The sequence below is a fragment of the Ceratotherium simum genome, chromosome 2, assembly GCF_057802395.1.
Source record: "Ceratotherium simum simum isolate JZ-2026a chromosome 2, ASM5780239v1, whole genome shotgun sequence".
Lineage (NCBI taxonomy): Eukaryota > Metazoa > Chordata > Mammalia > Perissodactyla > Rhinocerotidae > Ceratotherium > Ceratotherium simum.
The window spans coordinates 19405747-19432229 of NC_141901.1; the positions used below are offsets into that span (position 1 = coordinate 19405747).

At 39.6% G+C, this 26483-nt stretch overlaps 1 protein-coding gene across 2 annotated transcripts in view; it reads left to right on the top strand.

The window, feature by feature from the left end:
• C2H1orf21 (chromosome 2 C1orf21 homolog) overlaps nucleotides 1-26483 on the top strand; it is a 217355-nt gene that overhangs the window by 68113 nt on the left and 122759 nt on the right. For both annotated transcript variants that reach the window (XM_087438832.1, XM_014783352.2), the window contains exon 2: nucleotides 9377-9597. In XM_087438832.1, the coding sequence (XP_087294958.1) occupies nucleotides 9504-9597 (94 nt within the window). In that variant the 5' untranslated portion in view covers nucleotides 9377-9503. The remainder of the gene's footprint in view (nucleotides 1-9376; nucleotides 9598-26483) is intronic.

Here is a 26483-nt window from a genome sequence, read left to right on the forward strand (position 1 = left end):
CTCTCCTTCCATCTCTTCTTTCTAGTCTCTTTTGCCTCTGCCTCTTTCTTAAAGTTCATCACCATCTCATTAAGTAATAATGAGGACGGTGATGATAATGACAATAGCAATCACATATTGATTGTTTACTAATTGCCAGGTGCTGTCCTAAGCACTTTACATGTATTATCTCATCCATTCTTCTCAAAATTCATGCAGTCTTATCCCATCTTATAAACGAGGACCCAAGGCACTGTGAAGAAAATAACTTGCCCAAAGCCACACAACTCCTTTCTCTCAGAAAATCACAAAATATTGGGTATAATCTTTGCATCTCGAGAACTTTTATGGTGTGGGTGTGCGTGTGTATGAGGAAGAGAGAGAGAGAGAGACTAAGTCCTTCACCAACGAACAGGTTTTATCTGTTTGCTTTCTCTAAGTTTTCAGGGCACTTCCAGATCTTGAGCTGTTCTGGATGGAACTTGAAGGTTCTAGAAGGCAGAATTTCAGATAGCCAAGGCTTTCCCTTAGGGATGTTTATTTCAGTCAGCAGCCTCCTGCCCAGCAGGAGCATGGCAGGTTTGCTCAATCACTGGATCATCGCCAACTTCTCCTTAGACCTGAAATAGTGTGGCCTGAGGCTGAGCACATGGAGAGAGACATCTTAGTTCACAGGTGGCACAAGTCTCTCATAGATGATTTCATTTACTTTGGTAGAGAGGGGAAAAAAGGAGGAAAGAGGTTATTTTGGGAGAGAAGAGGGCTGTATGTTTAGATTTTGAGGGATTTTTTCATTCTCTAGAAATCAAATCTTTTCAAAGTGTTAGTACATTACCTTGTTAAAAGTATTTATATTTCTGAGGATATTTTATATATATCCATACCAAAGTCCTCACACATAAAATATAAGCAGCCTTTTTTGTTTTCAAACGATTCTCACTTTTACTCCTATTGATTAGTTTAGATAAGACATCTTTCATGTCTGTTGGTCATATTTCTCTTTATTCAGCACAGTAACCAGTTTAAGGCTGAGATATAAGCCATGTCAGCAGTAAGTTTAGAGATTGAATTGAATCAAAAATGTGGAACACACTGGGTCTTGTTTGTAAGTTGAGGCTCTCTAATTCAGTGATGAATCATCATATGTGCTTTTCCAATGTGCACCTCAGACAAGGATCAATGCCATTTAACTCTTGTCTTCGGCACCATGAAAGTAACATTCAGATTGCCGAGGGATTAATCCAGCTGCAGTTCTGTTGTAGTTTATGGTGTTAAAGAGGATCAACAGCTCAAAACTGACATGACATTTGTTTTACTGTCCTTCTCACCAGTAAATGCTTACCAAGGGTCTGCGAAGAGTAGTGCATTACGCTGGCTGTTCCTACGTCTCTTGTTGCATAAACTATAGCTAGGACAAGCACTAATTCAATTAACTTCAAATATCCTCTAACTTTCAAGAACATCTCCAATCTTTTCTTTTCCTGCAATGCACTTTAGTCGTTGGAATTTTGTTTTGCTTTGTTATGTTTATGATTTTTAGCCCTATATGAATGCTAGCCCTTCAAGGGCAAGAATCGTATCTGTTCTTCACAATATATTTCAACACCCAGATTGCCCAGGATGTTCTTCACTGGCCATTCAGGAAGGATCATGTCTTATCTGCTTAGATTAAAATCAAATTGTGCTTTTTTAGTAATTCATACTTATTTTACTTTCACTTTCTAGTCATTTCTTGATTTTTATTTGTCCCTTTCTGTCTGTTTTCTCTTGTTTTCTCCATCCGTTTCTGAGTGTTAATGGTCTGGGTGTGCTTGGTTTAGGCAAGTGGGGCCATCCGTAGGAGCCTTCTGGGCAAACCAGTTCCACCCAATGCTCGTGAAAAGCCATGGGTCTGAAAGGTAATGTCCTGCGCCTGGCATAGCAAAGTATGCACAGAAGAATATTACCTTGCATTTATAAGTACTTTGCAAAGCATTTCATTATTTACTTAGATTTTCAAAACAATCCAAAAAAAGGGGGAAAATTATGATGTTGATGATGATGATGATGATTATTAGGATACTGACCAGGAAATCACATGGATTTGTCCCAAGTGACATGGTGAACCAGCAGCACAACTGTCAAGAGACCCCAGTTATGGATGTTATTGTACAGAAGGTTCCCCACTGATGCAGGTTGAGAACTTCTTGCAAATATCCTTGGTATTCTGAGTCTTGGAAGTGGAAAGAGGAAAGAGATCTCAAAGTCCAGGAATATCTGCCATTAGCCTTGATCACTCAGGAGCAAATCCAGAAAAAGCATAATTCTTCTGCATTGGTTCACCCTGATGTGGATGGGTGACTTTAATCAGGATCCGGTGTCTTCCTCTCTTGCCTTCCCAGAAATAGTGTCAACTATGTATGAACTTATGTGTACATATGCAGGTAATAGAAGAGTTGAGTTTTCAGGTGCAGGATAAAGGCACCAAACTCTTAAATCCTTATCTGAAGAACAGTTATTCCACAAGCTTTTGCTAACCAGCTCCCCACAAGAAACATTTTAAAAATTCATTTTATTTTTATTCATTAAAGGCAGGACAGAGAGGAGGAAATAGAAGAGCTAAGCTATGTTCATTTTTTCCACTTTATACGTAATTGAAATCAAGACCCTCGGGCCAAAATGTCATTGGTAATAATCTTTAGATCTCATAGGGCTTCCTGAAATTTTTGAGGTTTCAGACTTACAAAGTATATCCTAACTGAGTGAAGGTTGAAAACAAAGTTTGTAAATAAATGGAGTCTAGATAAGAAATGGCCTTTTTGTAAGTGGTAATTTCATCATTTGGACATACGTAGCATCATTTGGACATACGTTCAAGTAGACTATAGAGTCAAAGAGAGGCTCAGAGAGATGAACCCCAGCCTTGGTGCTGAGGCGGGCATGAGGCCTGCGACCAGAGCTCGGAATTTTCACCCTCACTCCAATGCTCTTGCTACTTGCCACTTTGCCTCCTTGTCCCCACACCTCTCTGTGGAAATTCAGCAGGAATGTGTCATCTTGCGTAGGACTTATTGTTACGTTTCTGAGAGACACCTCTGTACAGTTATCGTCTGTAGAAGTGCGAGTTTTCCCGTAAGGAAAACAGAAGCCAAAATTCCTGTTTCTTTGGAATTAATACCATATTGTCAATTGTCATGCCACCGAATGAGTGTGAGGCAAGGAATGAATGTCTTCTGTGATGCCAGCAATTGCTGATAACAGGAGGGTTTGACTTTTGCAGATTATCCTCATGTCAAATGTGACATCTCTTTATGTATTATTTTTAACATTCACAATGAAATGTGAAATGGTGTTAACAGTAGCCCAAGGACAGCAAAGCCTCAAGATTAGAAATCACTTTTAAGCTGCCTTTCTTCTTCCCCCCAGAAGGGCTGCTGTATTAACACTCATTATAGTGAGAGCAGATGGGCAAACAGACTGATTAGTTATTTATATATATATATATTTTTTTTTTTTTCTTTATGGAGCTTAGATGTTGGCTCTTTCTTCAATAAAAGAAAGGAATTTTTAGATGTTGCCTTGTCTTGATTTCCCTTTTTAATCAGAGGAAGAAAGGGGGCACTTTGCTCCTGATCTATTAATAATGTGGTTATATCCTTTTCTTAACTGCTCACTGCGTAGCTCTCTATGTACCTACTGCAGTCAGAATTTGATTTCTCTCCAATTCTCCAAGCCACGTGTGGTGTATTCATGTTCTTTCTGGCCTAGGATTTCTTTATAGAGTTTATCACTTTTAATTCATTTTTCAGAAGTGTCTTTCTTGACAAGGAAACTGTCTCCAGTGTTTTTGGCTTTTCCATCCAAAATAAAAAAGTCCATGACTAATTGGTGGAAAGTGAAATTATCCATAATATTATATAAATAGAAATATTTTCCCCTAGCTTTTGTAAAAATAAAAGTCATATCTCTTTGATTTTTCTCAAAAGAGATTTTACTTTCTTTCCAATTTTATAAAAGTAGGGTTTTTGATGAAACTGTGCTTCCAGTTCAAAAAATTAAAGTAAAGAAAAAAGCCGTCAGAAATCTCACTTCTGGGTATATATCCAAAGGTAAGGAAATCACTGTCATGAAGAGATATCTGTACTCCCAGGTTCATTGCAGCCTTATTCACAATAGCTGAGATATATATGGAAACAACCTAAGTGTCCATCAACAGATGAAAGGATCCAGAAAATGTGAGATACAAATAATGGAATATTGTTCAGCCTTAAAGGACAAGGAAATCCTGCCATTTGTAACAACATGGATGAACCTGGAGGGCATTATGCTAAGTGAAATAAGCCAGACAAAGAAAGACAAATACTGCATGATATCACTTATATGCAGAATCTTAAAAAAAAAAAGTCCAACTTGTAGAAACAGAGAGTAGAATGGTGGTTGCCAGGATCTGGGGAGGTGGGAGAAATAGGGAGAGGCTGGTAAAAGGGTATAACTTGCAGTTATAAGATGAATAAGGTCTGAGGATCTAATATATAGCATGGTGACTATAGTTGATAATACTGTATTGTATAATTGAAATTTGCTAAGAGACTAGAACTTGTGTTCGCACCAAATAAAAAAGGTAAATATGTGAGGTGATGGATGTGTTAATAATTAACTCAACAGTGGGAATCCTTTCACAATGTGTATGTATGTCAAATCATCATTTTGAACACTTTCAATATATCACAACTTTATTTGTCAATTATACCTCAATAAAGCTGAAAAAAAGAAAAATAATCAGCATTGAAAAAAAGAAAAAAATCATAATCTTTCCTTATAAAAGGGCAAACATACCACATGTATGTAATATGTATTCATAGAAAAGTAATAGACGTATACAGAAAAGAATGTTCTCGTGTTATAATGTGAAGTGTTCTGGAACAATAATTCCCCCAGGATACCTAAAGTATTACCTAAAGAGGCTTGAGCCATAGTGTAAGGAGAGGAAGGATAAACATGCATGGTTACACATTTTTGAGTACTTTTTTTAAAAATTTAAATTGGATTTAAAATTTTGCTAATGTATTTAATCAAAAGCAGGAAAAATATCCTATAAACCTGGCACTAAATTGGGTTAGCTCATAGCATTGTGAATAGGGACTACAATTTTTAATGACGTGGTACAGGATATGTAGCCAGAAAACCATTTGGGGAGACTTTTACACAAAGCCATGGGAAATTAATTGGACCCCAGGTTTTTAGAGGTGCCTGATGATCCTTTCATATAGATTATTTAGTTTAAAAAAATCATCCTCAGTGGGACTTGGTATTAGAAGTTTCCATCAAACATCAAAGAGATGCTTGAGTTTAATTTTCACACTGTGATCTGTATCTTCAGAAATAGCATGCTGTTAATAACAATATGTAAAAACGAGACTCTCAGATCTGCTGAGTCTTTCTTCGGTCCCTGCAAGCTCATTTGCACCATCAGACTTACCTCTCTGAGTGGTGTGGTTTTAAAGAGGTAAATGAATAGAGGGTGTTGGGGTTGGGAGAGAAAAGCTGAACAAAGCTAATGGAAAAATGGAAACTAAAAAAAGACTAGGGTTTATGTGAAGGATAGTACAAACCAAAGGGAAGCTTTTTCGAGCAAATTATTGTAGTAGTCATTAGGGATACATTTCTGAAGGTCTGCTCTATTTGAAGTCTCAGTTGGATTGAGGTCAAGTGAGAGAATTTTCAGTAGAAATGAAATCTTGACATTACTTCAGGCTATAAAAGAGGTGCCGTTCAGGGGTGTTTTAATAATATTTCTTCAGCTGTGGTCAGGTCTTAAACCTGACCTTTCTTGACATTCCCTCTCTGAAGGCTGAATCAGGTGCCTGTGGGGTGAACTCCATCATCCTGTATTTAACCGGCAATAGCTGTACGACATTGCTGGGAAACTGGGCTTTCTAATGCTCTCCTTTCTCTGAATGTTCATCTTCTATGAGGATAAGGAGAAAAACTATGTCTTGTCTTGTTTACCTCTGTATACCCAATGCCTGCCAAACTCATGTCTGTCACTTAGTTGTTTCCAATAAGTATCTGTTGATTAAATGAATGAATGATCAGATAATTGTTTATGTGCAGAATCCAAATGACATAGTAAAAAACTTCCTCTAGTGATCCACGGTTAACTTTGAGAATTGGAGATCCTCTGCCTTTCAAATGACTTCATAATTATGACCTTCAAAATGGGCAAAATATTAAAGTATACTTCTGATGAAGTTGTAAAACTTGAAAACATCACTCTTAAAATTAAATTACTTCCGTAAAATATATAGTGTGTGTATTTCAGAAACAAACTCTACACCTATTTATGATTTGGAGAGAATTCCTATTAAGCAGTAGTGCTTCTTAAAAAATATAATTAAATGGAAACTTCTTGAATTATCAGTTTAATTGGATGTACGTTGTGTCTAATCTGATTATTAACACGTCCATCACTTCCATGCATGAATAACAGAGAAGTCCTTTGAAAAGTTCTTAGATGTTTTATTTTTGTTAGCCTGCTGCAATGTGTTTGATTTTCCTGTGATTTCAACTTTTTAACTTCAAATAAGATTTTTTAATACAAACACAACTTTTAAAACACAGAAGAGATGCCACACTGCTTTTCAAGGGTGGCAAAGGGTAAGTCACATCTTAGATTCTTACATTTCCTTCTTGGAGAGCATATGAGGCTCTAAACATGAAATTGGAATGAGGAGGAAAAAAGCCAGAGGACTCCCAGAGAGGACGATTGTCTCTAGATTCCCAGTGTCCTTTGGGGATTTTGTTAGGGTTTTCCTCTCTCTTTCCTGTTTTCACTTTGTTTATTCTGAAGAGCTGGCAACAACCAAGGAGGTGATGCGGGGTTTCCCCTCGCACTTCAGGTTGCTCTCCTGTGCACGTGTAAGGTTGTTTTCCCACATTCCTTTTTGAAAAGTAAGGAATTCATTCTGGGAGCCTACACCTGTTACCTTACGTGGTGATGCTGGAGATGAGAAATAAGGCGGATGCTGCCCTGAGAAAGTGTTGGCTGGGAACACAAAGCAGCAACAGTAAGCAACAACCACAATTGCAACAACCACAGGAACAGCTTAACAGCTACCTGGTTAGAGAGGAGTTTCGCCTCATCTCCTACTTTTAGAACTGAATCCCGTCTCCCGTCCTTCTTGTCTCATGTTTCAGGGATGTTTCTTCAAAGACTGTGATAGCTTGACAGAATGGATTTCGAAACTACTAATTTAATATCTCTCCAAGTGTGCTCAAATTTGGATCAGAAGGACTTCCTATATCTTATAACATTTCAGAGTTTCTCTTTATTAAGTTGGATAAAGTGAGCCAGGCCTCCTGCAGACCCTTCACAAAGCATCAGCATCCCTGCTCCCCCTGCCCCACCCCACCCCCACCTTGACCCCTCTGAACAAGCGTGGACACACACATGCACACACACGCACACGCACACACTGTGCTCCTCCACATTCTAGTGTCTTAGCTTGGGCTCTTCCTTACATCTGGATCCTGCTACTATGGTCCTTTCAGACTGGCAAGTTTCTACCAAACTTTTAAGACCCTACAAAATACCACTGCCTCTTTTAATTCCTGCCTTCATCCAGTCAGAATTTAATCTGCTTTTTTAAATTCTACATTGTCATAGGTTCCTGTGAAACCTCTATCGTGGTACTTACTACATTGTATTGTGTGGATTTTTTAAAAATCTCAGCTCATCTCCCCATCAGACCCCTGAGCTCTATAGACCAGTATGAACAGACCATCAAGTTGAAATATGTAGCTTTAATGACATTACTGTTAATGTGCATGTGTATTCCATATAGCTTTGAAAAGATGAAAATGTGTTAACATGAGGTTACCTAATGTATTGTGTAGAGAAACTATAGGCATGAACTATCTAGGAAAAACTAATCTTCCTTGTTTGTAAAACTTCACCAACTAACCCTATACTTCCTGTTAATGATTTACTATAACCAGTGATAGAAAATAATCTGAAGAACTATACAAGGACATGTTACAGCCATTAGAGTCAATATTGAAATTTGTATTTGCTTGGCTTAATTTGAGATCATCACCTTTTGTATCTAAGTTCACTTATTAGGTTGACTTAGAATTACCTTTTAGTTTTAGGCTAATTTGAAAAATTCCCTTTGCTGAGATTTTGTGGTTTAAATGATTAGATTTCTACATCCATAGATGTCGTTAGTGCTCTAGGAAGGAGGGCTTAGGGGCAGCAATCTTGTTGGAAGAGAAAGCTTGCAGCTGCATTTTGGTAGCACTGTTTTTAAGACTCAGAAACATCAATTGTTCCTAAAGGGGAGAGGAGAGTAGTGGGATGCGGTTGCTAATGAAGATTAAGAGCAGTGGTTTGATGCTGCTTTTCTCTGCCATAGATGTGAGGAGGGAAGGGCCTGTATTACAGTGGGATGGATGGAGACGAAGGAATGGAGACGTTTCAAAGGAAACATCTGTAAGTTTGGAATAAGTCATCGACAAGACTGGAATGGCTGGCTAAGGATGATGAAAGAATAAAATAAATAAAATCGAGCAAGTTGAGCATAGCAAACCCTGAGAATTTGGGCAGAACCTTGGGTGGGGCAAAGGAAGGTAAATTTACTCCGGTTAGCTAGGGGATTGTCCCCTTTGTGATTTTTCCATAAATGCTCTTTCAGCCTTTATTAGAGGTCACATAGAGGCACAAAGGCTCTGAAACCCTAAACTGCCTTGTTTTCTTCCTATTCCTACATCTGTTCAATCCTTCAAACTATGCTAAACAGAAAATGGACAGAAGTAAGTTAAAGTTCTTGTTCCCATCTCCCTCCTTTATCCTCCAAAACAGCGTCACCTTAGGTGAAATAAAATATTGAGTTATTTACAACATCCACCAGAAATGTATAAACTAGCCCATGTTTCAGCCTGAAGAAGAAGGCCACCTCCTCCAGGCAAAATTTGAGGAGCTGGGAAGATCTGGACTGCAGGGCAGGGTGGGGAAGATGGAAAACTTTTCCCAGCCTCCTGAACTAGGGGGATCTCATAAGTGCATTGTCCTTACTCTGAAGGATTTTGAGATTCCAGAACATTAGCAAACATAGATGCACTTTAAAGTGTATCTGTGGCAAGTAATAGTGTTAAATTGAATAAATAAATATGTATTTTTTTATCTCCTCAAAAAGTTCAGCCGTGTGTTGTGCAGGGAGCATGCCTTCTGATCGTGCTTTCTGAGTGGGCATCAGGTACAAACGGGCCATCTTGCATTTCATTCCGCAGCGCCCAGTCATCCGCCCAGTGCACTGGGGTCATGCGGGCGCTCTAGTGCATGGCTGGTCACACAGCACAGCAAGACGCCGAGACATGGGTTCTGTTTCAAGCATTCTGATCTAGCTTTCTGTTCTTGCAGGTGCGCACATCTTGACGGAGTCCGCAGGAAGATCGATTTTCTTTGGGTTTAAAGAAAAAAAAAAATGTCCCCGTGTCTGTAGAGATGATTTGCAGTTCAGCCCGGCTGAAGCTGACCGAATGAGACTATGGGCTGTGCCTCCGCCAAGCATGTTGCCACTGTTCAAAATGAAGAGGAAGCCCAGAAAGGGAAAAACTACCAGAACGGAGATGTGTTTGGCGGTGAGTGCCATTGAACTTGACTCTTGACCGACATGTCGATCCAGGCCTTTCACTTTTGCGGGAGTGAATAATTGTAGTGTTATTGTGTTATACTGTTTGGGGAATGGCTGATGAGATATGATCGAAATCAATGCAGATCTTTTGCATTGAATTTTCATCATAATTTGGGAAGGGCATGTTTTTTGTGTGCATGTGTGACGAGGATCAGCCCTGAGCTAACATCCATGCCAATCCTCCTCCTTTTTGCTGAGAAAGACCGGCCCTGAGCTAACATCCATTGCCAATCCTCCTCCTTTTTTTCCCCCAAAGCCCCAGTAGATAGTTGCATGTCATAGTTGCACATCCTTCTAATTGCTGTATGTGGGATGCCACCTCAGCATGGCCAGGCAAGCAGTGCATTGGCGCGCGCCCAGGATCCGAACCCGCAGCCACCAGTAGAGGAGTGCACGCACTTAACCGCTAAGCCATGGGGCCGGCCCCTTCATCATAATTTGTACATAGAAGACTTTGAGGAGGATCATGGAGGATGCAGGAGCTAGCATTTAAATCAAGCTTTAAAGAACTAGTAGGATTTAAATAGGTACATGGGACAGCAGCCACAGGGTGTCCTGGTCAGAGATAGCTGTTAAGACTGAAAACGTGGAGGTCCAGAAGTGGAGTGAGTGAGGATTTATAAATGAGGGACTGAGGTGGTGTTTTTTTTTTTAATTTTTGGAGTTAATAGAGAATTTCTCTTTATGTAAATTATAAATTTTCAGATTAAAAAATAATAATAAGGTTAATAATCATCTTTTAACCTTTATATTATGATTCAAAGTGACTTTAGAATATTTAGTGCAAAGGTCACGAAGTGCCAACTCCTGGCCACATCTGGCCAGGAAATATATTTTCTTTGGCTCCCAGAGAATTAAAAAAAAAAAATAAAGCAGCCTTTAAAAATCAGGATGTTTCACTTAAAACTCCAAATTTCTTCAGAAGATCTGGCAACACTGGACCTTTGTTCCCTGAGGCAACAGTCAGCAGACGCCCCTTCAGCCAGGCTGTGGCCTCCAGTGTACTGCTAAGTCTTCCCTGCAAATGCACGTCAAGTCCCCTTCACTCATTGGTGTTACCTCCCTGACCACATACAGGCTTTTGAGTTTGCCTCATCTTGAGTTTGTCCCTTGGAAGATCAGTTATTGCTCTGATGAAATGTGGCTGTGTATTAGTAAAATTCCCAGTTAGTATAAGGCAGATGAAGCAATTTTTGCTGAATTAGTTCTCCAATAATACCTACTACTTGACATTTGCGTGGCGCTTTTATTCATAAAAGCACCCCTTCATCTCTTATTCCATAAAGAACCTCGTTGAAATAATGTTTACATGTAAACAATTGAAGTTGCAGTATTCAGGCACTGTCAAATAATTCTGCTGCATTTAGAATCGCCAGCTTTTGATCCACTGTGATGGTTGCTTCAGTCCCCTGGTGAAGAACTGGGAATGCTGTGGAAGGGCTAATGCTCTGCTAAAAGCGGACTAGTATAAATGGGAGGAGGATTTTGTTTTGTTTTGTTTTAAGGAGAAGTACTTGTTGCCTGGAACAGATGTGCTGTTAGTGGTGACTACCTGTAGAATTTAGAACTGTGGAGAAGAGTAACATATGAACATCTTAATAAAACTGGAATCCAGATCAGTGAAACCACAGTTTCTGGGAAAACAGCTAATTGGAACTAGAGTCATTAGTGTCACCCTCAAACACTTAACTTTTAAGAGAAAATAATCTAATATTGGAGATTTATTTAAACTATTTTTATGTGATATTCTGTGTCGTTATCATTTTTGTGATAAGAGCTACCATTTATGGAGCCACCACCATGTGTCAGACACCGAGAAGCATTTACATTCATTTTCATCTTGAATTTTCACAACGATCCTGTGCCGTCCCAATTTTATGTATTTGAAAGCTGAAGCACGGGGAAGCTAACTGGTCCAAAGTTGCCTAACTACTAAGTGATAGAATCAGAGCTCTCAGACTCTAAAGTTCATGTTTTTTTCTCAGTGTTGTTTCCCGCTGCCCTGCTGCCTCCCATTGGTCACTCATTCTTTAATGGAAAACGGTATTGACTGGCCTGTACACTATGTGTAAGACCTTTTGATAAATGCCATGGAGGATACAGAAGTAAATACCACGTAAACCTTGCTTTCTAGGACTTTGTAAGTCGATAAGAAAGTGTTATGAGGCAGAATAAGCCAAATACCAGAAGAGGAAAAGACATACATCATGATAAGAGTCAGGAGGATGGAGAGACTGCCTTAAAAGGCAGGATCAGAGCAGATTTCTTGCTGAGGTGACAGCTGAATCTGGCCTTAAGGGGCTGGAGAATCTAAACCTGTCGGATGAAAGGTGTAGGAAGGAAATAGAAAAGGAAAGCCTAGAGGTAATGTGAAACATATTCAAGAATTATAAATAATCCAGTTTGAGTGGAATATAAAATATATGTGAGAGAGAATTGGCTAGAAAACTAAGTTAGGGTTAAATTATGAAGAACTTTGAATACTAAATTACAGTCTTTAGAAAGATAATCTTAGACTCTAAGAGCAAAATTCAGTGATATTCAATATATTCTACTTATATTCTTCTTGGCAGTGAGACCACCTAACCATCCATTTGCTGGTTTAGTTAGAACTGTTATAGCCAAGAAGACTTTCTGTTGTTCTAAAGTACCATGTGCATTTTGCAAATGTTAGCATCTCATAAAGGAGCCTTGTATTAGTCAACTATTGCTGGGTATTAGACAACCTCAAGATCTCAGAGGCATTCAACAATAAGCCTGTCTTTCTTGATCACGAGTTGGTGGGTCAGCTGGAGTGGCTCTGTCCCATGTCTCTCTCATCTTCCTCCTGGGACCAGTGAGCCAAGGGGGATATGCTCTCCTTTTGCAGAAGGGTAAAAGTGCAAGTGATACACATGATGCCTCTTGAGCTTGAGCTTAGAGCTGGCATTCTGTCACTTGCACCCACATTTTACTAGCCAAATCAAGTCACATGGACAGGCTCAAGGGCAATAGACAGCAAAATACATCTGACCACAGTGCATTCATGGCAAGGGTGTGGATGTAGAGAAGGGTCAAGAATTGGGGGTAATAATTCAGTCTGACCCAAGCCTGCCCCCTCATTGTTGTCTGTGTAGCTCCATGCAGTCCATGCCATAAAGTGCAGGTAAGACCTCTGCTAACTTTTCTTCATTCTCCCAATATACTTATATTGAAGTTTTATTCACTCCAGCATTCATCATCCTGTTACTCTTACTAACATAAACATTTGCAGGTTTGTGGCATGGTGTTAGATAAAGCAGGAATAGAGGGAGGGAGAGAGCTTCATGAACCAGTCAAGGGAGATAGTTTTTCTAGTCCTACAGGGCTCTGTGGGTAGAATTGTCAGAGTCCAGTGTGAACATCAGTGCCAGTATCCTAGATGTTATTGAATGCTAGAGTTTGAATATGACAAGAGATTGTCGTTGCTGTGTTTCTCCAGTTAAATTAGTTTGCAAGCAGAACTGTACAAAATCCCAATATGATCATAGATGGTCACAGGTGAATGGTAGATCAGGCTCACTTTTAACCATTTGATGTCTTTTGTCACCCATTGTTTCAGTGATCTATTACCACATAATAAACAACCCCAAACTTAGTAGCTTGAAGCAGCACCAATCTATTATTTCTCACAATTCTGTGGGGTGGCTGGGGTTCATCTGCTGTTTTTGGCTGGGCTCAGTTATGCAGCTGCATTCTGCTAGGAGCTCAGCTGGGCTCAACTAACCAAGATGGCTTCAGGCCTCTGCGTCCACCAGGCCTCTCTTTCAGGCAGGGTAGTCAAACTTTTAACATGGTGGCAGGCTCCCAATAGAGGAAGTAGAAGCTGCCAAGCCTCTTAAGACCTGGGCTTGAAGGTCCAAGAATGTCACTTTCACTGCATTCTGTTGCTCAGAGCAAGTCACAAGACCAACCCAGAGTCAAGGAGGCTATCCCTCTCTTGAAGGTATACCTATAGGGCAGGGAGAAATTGTTGGGAGCCATCTTTGGAGACTGGTTACCACACCCATTGAGAGAGGCCATGAGAACTTCATGACTGGCTTGTATTCCAACTTGGACAGTTATATTCTGCTTTCTAAATCACTCCTCTATTTTTCACTGAATAAAGTGTCCTCATTCATTTTTTGAAAGCTAAATGTTTTTAAATGTTTAAAAGATGTTATTACTACATGTTGTTGAAGAGTTGACAAAGTCTGTGAAGGGTGGCATATTGGGGACGGCTCTGAAGTATGTGTCTCTGAGTGTGTGTACACACACGCATTCGATCCTTTTCCTAAAGATGTTAATTTAATTTCATTGTTTCTAAGGACATGCTAGGGAGCATTGATAAGCAGTGTGTTTTTACAAATAGTAATTTCCATTTTTATGAAGCAGTTTGGTCTCTGATGTTTTGTTTATTTAGGAGACCAACCACTCCAAATGCGTGTGACAGAATTTCTGCCGAATATTCTACCATCGAGGGTTAAGTGACAAATGGGTATCTTGACTCCTAGATTTCATAAAATTCAGAAAGTCATTGATGAAGAACTTTATCACTGACATTTACCTATAGAGTTTCTTTCACTTTAAATATCAAGCATAAGAAGTTTCAGATCTAAAGTTATGGCTCACCTACCAGTGGCCCTTTCAGAAGTAAAATCTAGGAGTCGGCCCCGTGGCTTAGCGGTTCAGTGCGCGCGCTCCGCTGCTGGCGGGGTTTGGATCCTGGGCACGCACTGACGCATCGCTTCTCCCGCCATGCTGAGGCCGCGTCCCACATAGAGCAACTAGAAGGATGTGCAGCTATGACATACAACTATCTACTGGAGCTTTGGGGGAAAAAAGAAAAAAAAAAAAAAAGTAAAATCCAGGTCAGAAAGCTGCATCTCCAGATTGGAATTTTCCTTCCCTCAGTGATCAGGGCAGATGTGAAGAGTGGTCAGCAGATCTGCTGAGGTCATTCAGAGGACAGCTAAGCAGATTGCCAAAACCAGCTTGCACAAAATAAGTGACCAACAGGTTCAAGTTATCATCAACTAGTTAAGCAAGTTCTAAGGAAAGCCAAGTGCTTATTGGATTTCTTTCAACAGTCATTGGCTTAGACTATTAAAGTAGGTGTGTAGAACAGATTCAGGCCTTATTAGAGAAATTAACATGTCAAACCCGAGATCATTATCTCTTCGGCAGCCCACTCCTGGGCGGGGGGGAGACTCTTTAGTTATATTGACTTCCTATTTGCATGAAGGTCACCATCATTCTTCCAGAAACGTAGGCTTTAATCTTGAAAAGACTTTAAACTTGAGGCCTGTTTCTCTTGCAGTTCCCAGATTCTGTGAATCTTACTCTCTCCTAGCATCACTTTTCCTCACAGCACCGTAGTTCAGGTTGTCGTAGCCCATAACCTGGAGTAGTGCGGTGTCCTTTGCCCTCCGTTAGCCCCCTTTGTGGTTTGTTTGCTTCTTTGCTTGTGTTTAACACTCCGTTTTTTGCACCATTGTCAGATTGTGTCAGGTTTTTCTAAAGTACTCCTCTGTCCGTGTTAATTCTCCTGCTTCAGAACTTTCTATTGCATCTAGTTCTTAGCCAGTAAAATCCTAAATCCTTAGTGAACATTCAAGACCTCTGAAGATGGCTCATACCCGCCTTTGCAGCCTTGCTTCCTACTCTGTCCTTCATGTTGCCTGTTCTTCACCCAGACTGGACAACTCACCGTGTGACCTCATCGCACATCTTCGTCCTCCAGGCCCTCTGGTACACCATGACCTCTGCTTGCATGGGCCCTTTCTCCTGCCTTCATCTCTTTAAATCCTGCTTTTTTCCAGACTTCACCCAAAGCTGAAGTTTTTCTAAAACCTTCAGAAAGGATCTCTTTCCTGCTGTTCCAGAATACTTGTTTATGTGGTTATATATTTGGTTTATTTGTTACATGTCTTACCTTATTGTTTGTATGTATGTGTCATCTCTCTTATGAGCTGGTTAGCCCCCTGAAGGCAGGGACTCTATGGTCTTGAAAGGACACGGGGTTCCCAGAAACCAGGAGCTGGAGGCAGAGAGATTGTTCAGGGATCAGGCTGGGCTCTGACTATGCCAGCTCCCCTATGTGACTAGGCGGCTTTGATTGATGCCAAGTTTGGCTTAAGGTTTTTATAAATATCCCCTTAAGTGGAGATGCTTAGATAATTACAGTAAATTCTTCTGGAATGGTGGTGTAAGACTGAGTATAAAAGAGCAGCAGATTAAAGCGGGAATTTGGCTGCTTTCTTTCACTTGGGCTCTATATTGCTGTGTGGCTTCAGTTCTGTTCTGATCCGACATAAATTGAGAACATTTAACAGGTGTGTGTGTGTGTGTGTGTGTGTGTGTGTGTACATGTGTGCGTATGTGTGTAACGGTGTTATACCAATCTGTTACCTATCTGAAATACTATAGGGACTGACTTCACAGGTTATGGTGAAGATTAAATAAGAAAATAGATCAGATTCATTCAGAAATTCAAAGCAGTTGGAGGCAAAGTAATGATGCACCGTTTCTTCCTGTAAAAATATCTGATTGTGTAAAATGAAGATTAATTAAAGATTAATTAATCTGTGTTTTTGTTTGTGAGACAGTAACAGAGAGAATAATGTTTAACTCTGTGCCATCCAGTACAGTAGCCACTGCCCACAGGTGACTATTAAGCGTGTGAAATATGGCTCGTCCTAACTGAGATAGGCTGTAAGTGTGAAATGTACATGGGATTTTGAGGACTTAGTATGAAAAAATATATATAAAGTAGCTCATTAATAATTTTTTTATTGATTACATCTTGAAATGATATTTTAGATATATTGGATTAAATAAAATATATTGTTAAAATGAATTTCACCAGTTTCTTTTTACCTCTTTAATGTGGCTACTAGAAATATTTAAAGTACATATGTAACACATTATATTTCTGTTGGGTGGTGCTAGTGTAAGTCACCGAGAGGTAGTGTTGGTGGTTAGAATTTCCTTCCCTTTCAGGTTTCAGGTTTAGAGTTTACTTATTATTGAATCTAAGAGAAAAGGAGTTAGGCTGAGGCAGCAGCCCTCATTTTCTGCTTCGATTCTCCATAGGTGGGAGGTGCACTCGGGGTGGCAGGGGAAGAAGGGTGTCGGGGTACACAGGACAACCAGAGAGGCAGAGATTAGGAGGCAGCCTGGCAGATGAGGAAGAGCAAACGCTCTAACTGGCTCGTCTCTCTATGCTAACCAGTGGTAGTCTTTATCTGCCTCTAATGTCACGTTTTTTGCTGGCCTAGTGAAGTTTCTGTTGACTTCTAAAGCTGTTATTTCCCAAAGGTCAGAGAGGAAATTTTTCCCCCCTTTTTGTTTTCAATGAGTTGATAAAGAACCTTAAGGGCAGGAGAAGTGTTGGATGGGTTTGTGGTAGAGCCGGGTCATAGTGATAAAAGCTGAAAAAATTTAAGTCAAGATGACTGGATTTAGTCTTTGAAAACTCCGTGATGTCTTGAGCTGAGCCTTGGAAAGGTCTTAATGGCTCCAAGTGCACATGGGATTCATGAAATTACAGAAGTCAGCCCACTGTGGCCAGGAGTTTTCACCACACACTTCCAAAGAAAAAGTGTTTCCCCCAGTGTCTGACTCAGAGAAGGTGCTAAGAATATCTTAGTTTCGTTTCCTTCTTTTAAATAGTTGTTGGGCCATTTTGATAGGTGCTTATTACTTTGACAGGAGAGAGGAGATAAGCCTGTACCGTGAGCAAGTAATGGAGTGGTTGTGAGTTCTCTCCTACTAGCTGAAGTTTGTTCCAGCTTCCCCACTTTTCTGTTGTCATTGACAAGTAACTTAACCTTGTTAGTGCCTGAGTTTCCTCATCCATAATATGGAGATAATAATGGCATCCACCACTTGGAGTTGTGTGGAGGATCAAGTGAGTTAACAATGGAAAGCACTGAGAACAATGTCTGGTGTATAATTAGCACTCAAGCATTTGTTGTAAATATAAGTAGCTTGGCTCAACCTCTTCACTCTTGCCCCTTGCCCTCCTCAAAATATGCCTGCTGGAATATTGTGTGATTCAGAATTTAATCTAGCTGAGGTAGTCAGTCTGAATTTCTATTTGGAAACATTTTCTATGACAGAAAGTCAAGAAATGCTCTGTACTTTCTATAATTAAAAAAAGAAAAATCCGAGTACTATTTTTCCTTCCCTTGCCAATGGTGTCATGAACCTGTTCTTGTAATGTTAGATACAGAGAAAGTGGAAAGTGGGATCATTTGTCACTTATTGCTTCAACGCAGCCTGATTGCAAGATGAGGGAGTTCTCAGGCACCATTGGCAGGGACGTGCTGGCAGGGCATGGTTTTATTCCATTTTATGTCTTTTGGGTTTCCTTCAATAGCTCTCCTGCCCCTCCAGGGGCCTGGTCTTCTCTGTAGCTGCCTGGAGTCCTTCCTCAGGCAGAAAATAAGAATGAACTTGGCCCTGGAGAAGGCAGTAAAGATGCTGGTGGGTGCCCCCTGGCCTTCTGGTAGCATCCAGTGAAAGGCACAGAGGACTGGAGCTGCAGACAAGGCTTGCTCTCTGCTGGGGGAGGTTCTAAGAGTGACTCAGCAGCAAGAGAGAAGGTGGGAGGGTTTCTTTACCCACAGCGCTTCTCCTGGGAGTTATTTTCTCCTGAGTGACATCACAGAATTCAGAAATTCAAAACAATGGCTTCTTCCTGGAATCCTGTTTGATGTGGCAGAAAGGACCTGTTTTGCCAGAAGTACCTGCCTCGCAGTGCCCACCTGGCAGTGCCTGTCTGGTGCTTAGACCTCATTTAGGCCTTGGGTCTCCTCTGTAGAGACCATCCTAGTGCCTACCTGCTGCACCTGGAGCCTTAAATGTGGCTCTTTCTTTTGCCCCTGAATTGCTACTTGGCATCAAAAACACAACTATTTGACTTATATTTTACAGTTTATAAGGCCTTTTCACATGCACTTATTATCCCCACTTGATAGAAAAGGAAATGAAGCTAAGAGCCATGCCGGTTCACTTAACTGAAGAAGTGGGACTGTGGCTAGAATTGAGGATGTTGACTCTTGACTAAGGGAGAGTCCTTCTCAGGAATAGGATATCTATCTTTGCCACTACATCCAAACCGACCTTTGCTTAGGAGTCCTTGGAAAGTAATTGTTAACTGGCTGCTTGAGCTCAGCGTCAGCTTTCAAGTGACGGTGTCTGGAGACTCTGTCGTGGTAATTAGGGCTATTTTCAGTGGACCTGAAATCCACTGCCATGCTAAATGCACGGACCTGAAGTTTGGCTAATTGGTTTCAAATTCTGGCTCAGCTACTCACTAACATGTGGTCCTGGCAAATTACTGAGGCTCTCTTTGCCTCAGTTTCCCCATCTGTATAGCGTAGGGAATACGAGTACTTACGTGCCTTCAGAGGACTGTTGTGAGACTTAAATGTATCAGTATATGTAAAGCACTTAGAATAGGACTTGCCACATGATAATGTACTGAGTGAATGCCATTTATTAATATCATTGTATTAGCAGCCTTAGTTTCCCTTGATTATGCTGTGGGGGAAAAGCATAATCAATTTATTGCAGATGTGTAATTCTCCAAACTTTAAAAGTTCCTCAATTATCCACATAATACTTCTCTCTTTATTTTGTATTTTAAAATATTGGTGTTCCTGTGATTTGTTCTTTCTCTGTTTTGACCAGATTCTGTTCTGTGTAAGAGGTGTGTGTATGTCTTTAAATCAAAAGACTAAAGTATATGATTTGAGTGGTGAATGTAATATTATACCTTATTTCTATAAAAATGTGGTTTAAAAAATAGAAGTTAACAAATATATTTTCATTTATCAAACATAAATCGGTGTGTGTGTATGTGGCATGATCCAGCATTTTCCTGCTCTTGGGTTTATCATGTGTAGTGAGGATGTTTGTAGAAGTAAGGACGTTTCTTTGCAAAGCACCGTGGAGAGGCCAAGAGGCAGCAGACACAGATACTGCCCTCCGTGACTGTAATTGGATAAATGCATCCGTAACTAACTGAAATGAAAAGATGTACAAATTAGATATAATTTCAATTCGTGTTTTACTCTTTAAAAATATTTTGTTATTCATGAATAAAATATTAAAAATTGAATTCCCTAACTCATCTCTTCATACTAGAGTTTTTCAGATAATCTAAAGGTTGAACTGTAAAATATGAAACCATAAAAGTACCATAAAAAATATGGGCAAGTGTTTTTATAGTCTTGGTTACAAAATGTCTTCTTTGTAAGCCACAAAATCCAGTACCATAAAAGAAAAAGTTGATAAATTTGACTACATAAAAACATAAAATCTCTGCATGTCAACAAACAAACAGACCACCATAAACTAAGTTAAAATACAGATGTCAAACTGAGTGAGAATAATATTTGCAACACAAATAAGGTTAATATGACTAATATAAAAAGACTCTTAAAATCTGTAAGGAAAGAACTAACACTCCAATTGAAAAATGGACAAAGTTTATGACCAGGCAATTGAAAAAGAAAAAATACAGAAGGCCAATAAACATACAGAACGATATTTAACTTCTTAGAAATCAAATAAACCACACCAAAAAAAGCAAAAGAAAACATTTTTCACCGCCCAAATTGGCAGGAACAGGCGTCTGTCTCATGCTATAACTGGGAATGTCAAACCAGAACAATTTTTCTGAGGCACCAAATAGTAATATATCTATAAAATTTAAATGAGCATGCCCTTGGTCCCAGGAATCGCACTTCTGGTAGTTTATCATAAGGAGATAATTGGACAAGCATGCAAACTTGTGTGCTGTAGGGTCTTTTTCACTGATAAAACATACGTGGAATACAGGCCACTAAAGATCTTTATTTATTGAGATGGAAAGAGGTCTATAACATGTTATGAAATGAAAAGAGTAAGTGGGTTTTACACGGCATATCTTGTTTGTAAATTTTATTTGTTTAAAATATATGTAAAATTCTGTGCCAGTGCATAAAAGAAATGTTTAGAAGGCTGTTCATCAAAGCATTAACAATGGCAAGCTCTCTATTGTGGAGTTTTGGGTGAGTCTTAATTTCTTCTTTGTATTTTTCTGTATGATTTAAATCTTTTATGGTTAACATTGATCATTTAGTACAACTATTTATTTTGATAAATATGATTTTATGTTTCCATCTTCCAAAGGCCTTCAGTTGGGCTTCCAGGGCAATGTGAAATCCATCCCAGAGGAGAGAGCTCTGTCACTGGAAATAGCCCCAGGGCAACAGGGATTCGCCTGATAGACTTGTTTGTCCAGGTAAACAGATGGGGTCTGGTCACTGGCACTCATTGGTTTCTTTGAAAACCTAGCAGTTCAGTTCAGTCTACGAAGCACTTATTGACTACCTCACATGGCTCAGGCCCTGAGCTAGGCACTGGGGCTATAAGGATGGATTAAACCTGGTCCCTGCGTTTTAGGAACTGATAATGATACAACAGATGGGCACCTCAACAGAAAATATCAGTATCGTATGATGATAATGCAGAAGGGTCTCTTATCCCAGGAGTAGGGGAAGACTCATAAAGAGGATGACTACGGTCTCAACTGAGTCTTAAAAGATGAATAACAGACAAAGGAATAGAGATGGGGCAGGAGTGTCAGGCTGAAAGATAGTGAGAAAGCTCAGAGGTACATTGTGCATCAGGTTTGTTTTGGGGAGACTGGGAAGCTTTACCAAACCGGTGGGGAAATAACTTTAGAAAATCTCACATTAGAGCAAGAGTCTTAAATATTTGGAAATTTTACATTAATTTTTTTCGGAACATGAAAACCTCACACAGACAGTACAGGAATCATAATGATGTTAGGGATCTGGAAATTGGCTGAGCATTTAGAAAACGCTGGACAGATAGTCTAGAAGATTTGATGCTAATTCCTTAAGCTATCACAGTGGTGAGCCTCACCTCAGGTTAGATAATTATAGACCCCGAAACACTAATGCCAGAACACGGCCTCACGTATGTATTGAGACTGTATTATCATTAAAGCATTGTAGAACCAGCCAAGACAGAGTATCATGGTGTGGTGTTTTTATCATGTGGGAATCGGAACATGGCTTTGTTGTTTATTATTGCACATTGGTGGTGTCTCCAAAGTAGATTCTATGTGCATCACATGTCACATGTAAATTCTTCACGTGTGGTGAAAAAAGAAATACAAAAATGTAGCGATAGTTACTGCCTTGAGAGGCGTGTAGGAAGCCCTGAGTCTTTGCCCCAATTTTTAGAGGAGAGGTTTGGGACATAGTAGGAGGTAGCAAGGGCATGTGCATCCCCATGAGACAGAGCGGGAGTAGGTCTATCATTCATTCGCCCACCTGTCCTTCCTAAGCGTTCCGCTGTTAAATATTTCCAGTTGAGTAGTCTGTGATCATAAATTGGTGTCACAGTTTAATTGTGTTTCTGATAACAGCATTCTAAACAGTGAGGAAAATTGCTTCATCTAATTAAGTACTCCTAAGGTAACAATCCTCGGCCGGTGGTTGTTGATTGGCCCGTTACGAGGTTAAAATGATTCCAATTGAATCAGTGTTTATGAACAGGCCCTGTGTGCTGGTGTGTGGTGAATACAAAAGAAACAAAATCAGGTGGTCTGCCTGCAAAGAGTTTACCCTATTTTACAGAAGACACCATTTATGCACAGGAAATAATTCAGCAAGAAATAGAGACTTGAAAACATGTAACAAAGTGCCACATTGAGTGTTGGCAGAAAATGTCCACAAGTCTCAGAGCAATGACAAAAATCAATGTAGGCCTGCTTTAGGGGTAGAAAGGAGTAAAATTTGATGGGAAAATAAAGTTATTTCCTTCTTTGAGAAAAATCTGCCTACTCTTGAGTAAATCATCATTATTTTATGACCATTGACTGTGATCTCCTTGGAGGTAGTACTAATAATTTAATCACACACCACCATTGCCTAACATGTCATAGTGCCCAGTATGCAAGTTGTTTGATAGTAATGAACTGACATTAATGGTGATGACAGCTATTATCTACCAGGTTCTGTTATGCCCGTTTATAGGTGAAGGAGTGGAGGCTGTGAGAAGTTAAGTAACTTGCCTAAGTGTACACAGGTTAACATAGAGTCTCGTCGGGAACTCAGCCATGTCTGATGTCAAAACTTCAGTGAACGAATGTGTACTTTAGAAAGAGGAGGCAGGAAGGCACTCTGTTAGGTGTAATAAGGGGGTTTTAAAAAATGTACAAGATACAGTTCCTCTGTTCCAGGAACGTTCAATCTAATGGAAGAACAAAGCCTCAGATAACCTAGTCTTCCTTTCTCAGCAGGGTGTCCATTCATCAAGCACTATTTATGGAGCCCTGTTACATGGGATGCCTCTTGGCCCTGGTCTGTACCCTGTGCACGGAGGGCAGTTCCTCAGGCCACGCCTCTCAGTGCAGACTTCACCATGAGTCATCCCGTGACGGTCAACTCCTGGGCTCTGCAGAAACAGCACACAGATATGATGGGCTGTGTTTTACATTGAGTTTCTTTTTGTTACTGATGCCCAGAGATCACTGAGTGTTCATAGGAAACCACCCCTCCTATTGAACCCCGCTCCTGAGCCAGCTCCTGTTGACTAGGGTCTGGGGAACTTATGTCTGAGCCAAAGGAAGGTTTTAGAGGCTGGGAACTCATCTGCGTGTCTGACTCTGGCTGGCTCCACAGTTCCGTGGACCAAATGAAAACCTAAGTGTGTGGAATAATGAATGCCAGACTCTCTAGACTTTTGTGATAGGAAGACAACAGAGTTTACTATAGTTGATGCTTCATTTCCTTGTTTGGGTATTTCTATTTGTTCACTTCATTGTATTAAAACGCTCTGAGGTTAAGTGGAAAAAACTGGTTATGAAACTCATACATATATAGATAGAATGACTCCATTTATCAAAAGACAATATGTATTCAATGTATCAAAAGACAATATGTATTCAATGTATATGCGCTTGAACTGAAAACAAAGGCTCTAGGTGTTTACTGGGAAAGGTAACTAGTCATTATCTCTGGGTGGTGCTAATTACCAGTGAGTCTTTGTGCTTCTGCTATATTTTCCAGATAGTCTACATCTCTTTTTGCAAAGGAAGTTTTTTTTTTTTTTAATTAAATAGTTTTTTATGAAAACACACTATGATGAATATTACTCTTATAAAGATGAATATACTGTTTGTGAGAGAGTAATCTAGAAAACTTTATAAAAGGAGTTTATGTATTTATTTAGTACTTTTCATGTGCTAGGCATTATTTCAAGTGTTTTGTTATTTATGAATTCATTTAATCCTCATAATACCTTATGAGGTAGGTTCCAGTAGGAACCTGTCAGTTTGGTCCCCAAATCTGAAGGTTTAACCACTCTGCCCTGCTACCTTATCTTCAAGGCCTTTCTTCACTCAAAGTCACTACCTGCATAGGTTATAAAACATGAAAAGCAATGTGGTCAAGACGCTGGCTTATTAAGAGAAAGTTCTATATTTTCATATACCTGTTGCCACTGGAAATATTAGCAGTGCTGTCTCTCATTTTTGGAGGTAACCGTTAGGAATGGTTCCTGATGGCAAAATTCTGTCCCTGCCTCTCTGTGCCAGCTTCACCACCATGAAGCATCACAGTGAACTTCAGGGCTCTGAAGAAAGAGCTGACTTTGCTAACTCTTGGTACACTGGTTAAACAGTTTGGTTTCATTCTGCCTGTTTTCAGCCCTGCACCTGATAGATTGCTTAAGATCTGAGACTAAGTTGAAAGGTAGGAAATAGCTGTTATATAATTCCCTATTTTAAGTCTATTTTTAGCTGATGGGCCTTGTCTTGCTCCTCATTTCAAAGCGTAAAGAGGAGAAATCAGCAGGATGATGTGTGGGTTGACAAATTACTAATTTGAAATTGAGCCATCCTCATCCTCTGTGACTTGAGTCTCAATCTCTCAGTTCTCAAATTTTCTACTATAAGTAATTCTTTGCAGAAGTAACTTCTCTTAGAGAGCACAGTGGGCTACGTACTACGTAAGGTTTTATTAAAACAAACAAACAAAACAAATGGCTGTAGGCTAGTAAGCCCAGTTTATAGAGAAGCCATTGATTTAGTGGCTGGAGATCTTGGGTACGTTTGGATTCTATCACAAAGTGAGTGCTATAAGGTGATCTGTGTGAGCTTCAGTTTCTACATCTTAGAGTGAGTGGGTTGAACTTAGGTGATTGCTTTGGGAATGTTGGGCGCTAATGTTCAAAGGTTCTGCTTTACTTCCTCCACAGACTGGACAATTCACACAACTCTGTGGTCTCAGTTTCTCTAAGCCATAGGGTCATTGAAAAGATTATATATGATATTGTGAGTTTTTTGGGGTTGTTTTTTTTTTTTTGCCTGTGGAAGATTCACCCTGAGCTAACATCCTCTGCCAATCTTCCCCTTTTTGTATGTGAGCCACCACCACAGCATGGCCACTGACAGACAAGTCGTGTCGGTCTGCACTCGGGAAGTGAACTCCAGCTGCCAAAGCGGAGCACACCAAACTTAATCACTAGGCACCAGGGCTAGCCCTATATGATATTGTTTTGATAATTTTTTTTTTTAGAAAAATGATGGTGGTAGTAGTGTGAAACGAGTAACAGCTTTATGGTCCAAAGTTGACCAAGGTGTTGATTACTTTGTGATAAAATTTTTTCTTCTAAAAAATTAGAAAGAAGTATCACCAATATCTTCTGTGGTTTCAAAGCATTACCATAAGCTAGAAGGTGAGAAAGCTGGAAGTGTGTGAGGTACCGTCCCTGCTTCCATCCTGGCTGGCTGGTTTCTCATTTCTCTTTCATCCAGCAGCGCTTAAATTGGTGTTGTGCAGCTGCTAATCAGTGTGAGATTCATGTTGCTGGCTTTCTGTTTTAAAGTTTTGTTAGAAGTAGTGGTGGGGTACGTTAGTTCTATTATTTGAAAGGGATAATGAAATGTATGATAGAAGACAGTTTTAAACAAAATCTAGAAAAAAAGAGAACATTTAATTTCCCAGGTTGCTGACTTTGTCAAGAACTACTCTACTGTAACCTGGTCCCTTTCAGAATGTGATTTTGTTTATAAACTTAGATAGCTTTACTGTGTTGGTCCAGCCAGACTATAAAAGGGCAAGAGAAAGTCAAAATGTATAGAAAGTCAAATTCTAAAGGATAACAAAGAGAGAATAGTCTCATGGCTGTAATATTAAATACATACATAAATAATATTCTGCTAACATTTAATTAATGGTACATTTCAAACAATGAGTAAAAATGGTCTTTCACGGTTTTTAAAAGGTTGCATAATTAAAATGTCTTAGAAGGGCCATTGCTGGGGAAGGGAATTGGTGGAGAGAGAGGAAGGCAGGGAGGGACACCATGTGTGCAGTCCACTTCCTTAAAAGTAATGGTCCGTGCTTAAGCTATAATGTAAATAGAGATTTATATTTTTATTTAAAATATATTTTCAAAAGTTGTGTGCATGGTTATTAAGAATTGAAGGTAAAAGATTAAAGGTGAAGTGAAAGAGCATGGTGCTAAAATAGCAATCTCTGAAACTAATGAATTTTTTCAAATTATGAAACAAAGCCGTACTGGTGCAAATCTCTAGATTACGTTTCATTTCCATTTTGAAAACCACATTCAAGACAAGCTTAATTGCATTTAAATTCCCTTCTAGCTACAGGCACCCATGCTTCACTGTATAAATGTCACTGTTGATTTTGATCTGTAACCAAAGAAGAAATTGTCAAATTGTATATGAAATAGGATTTTATATTTAATGTTGCACCCAGCGTTTTGGCATTTATTGTGTCAGCT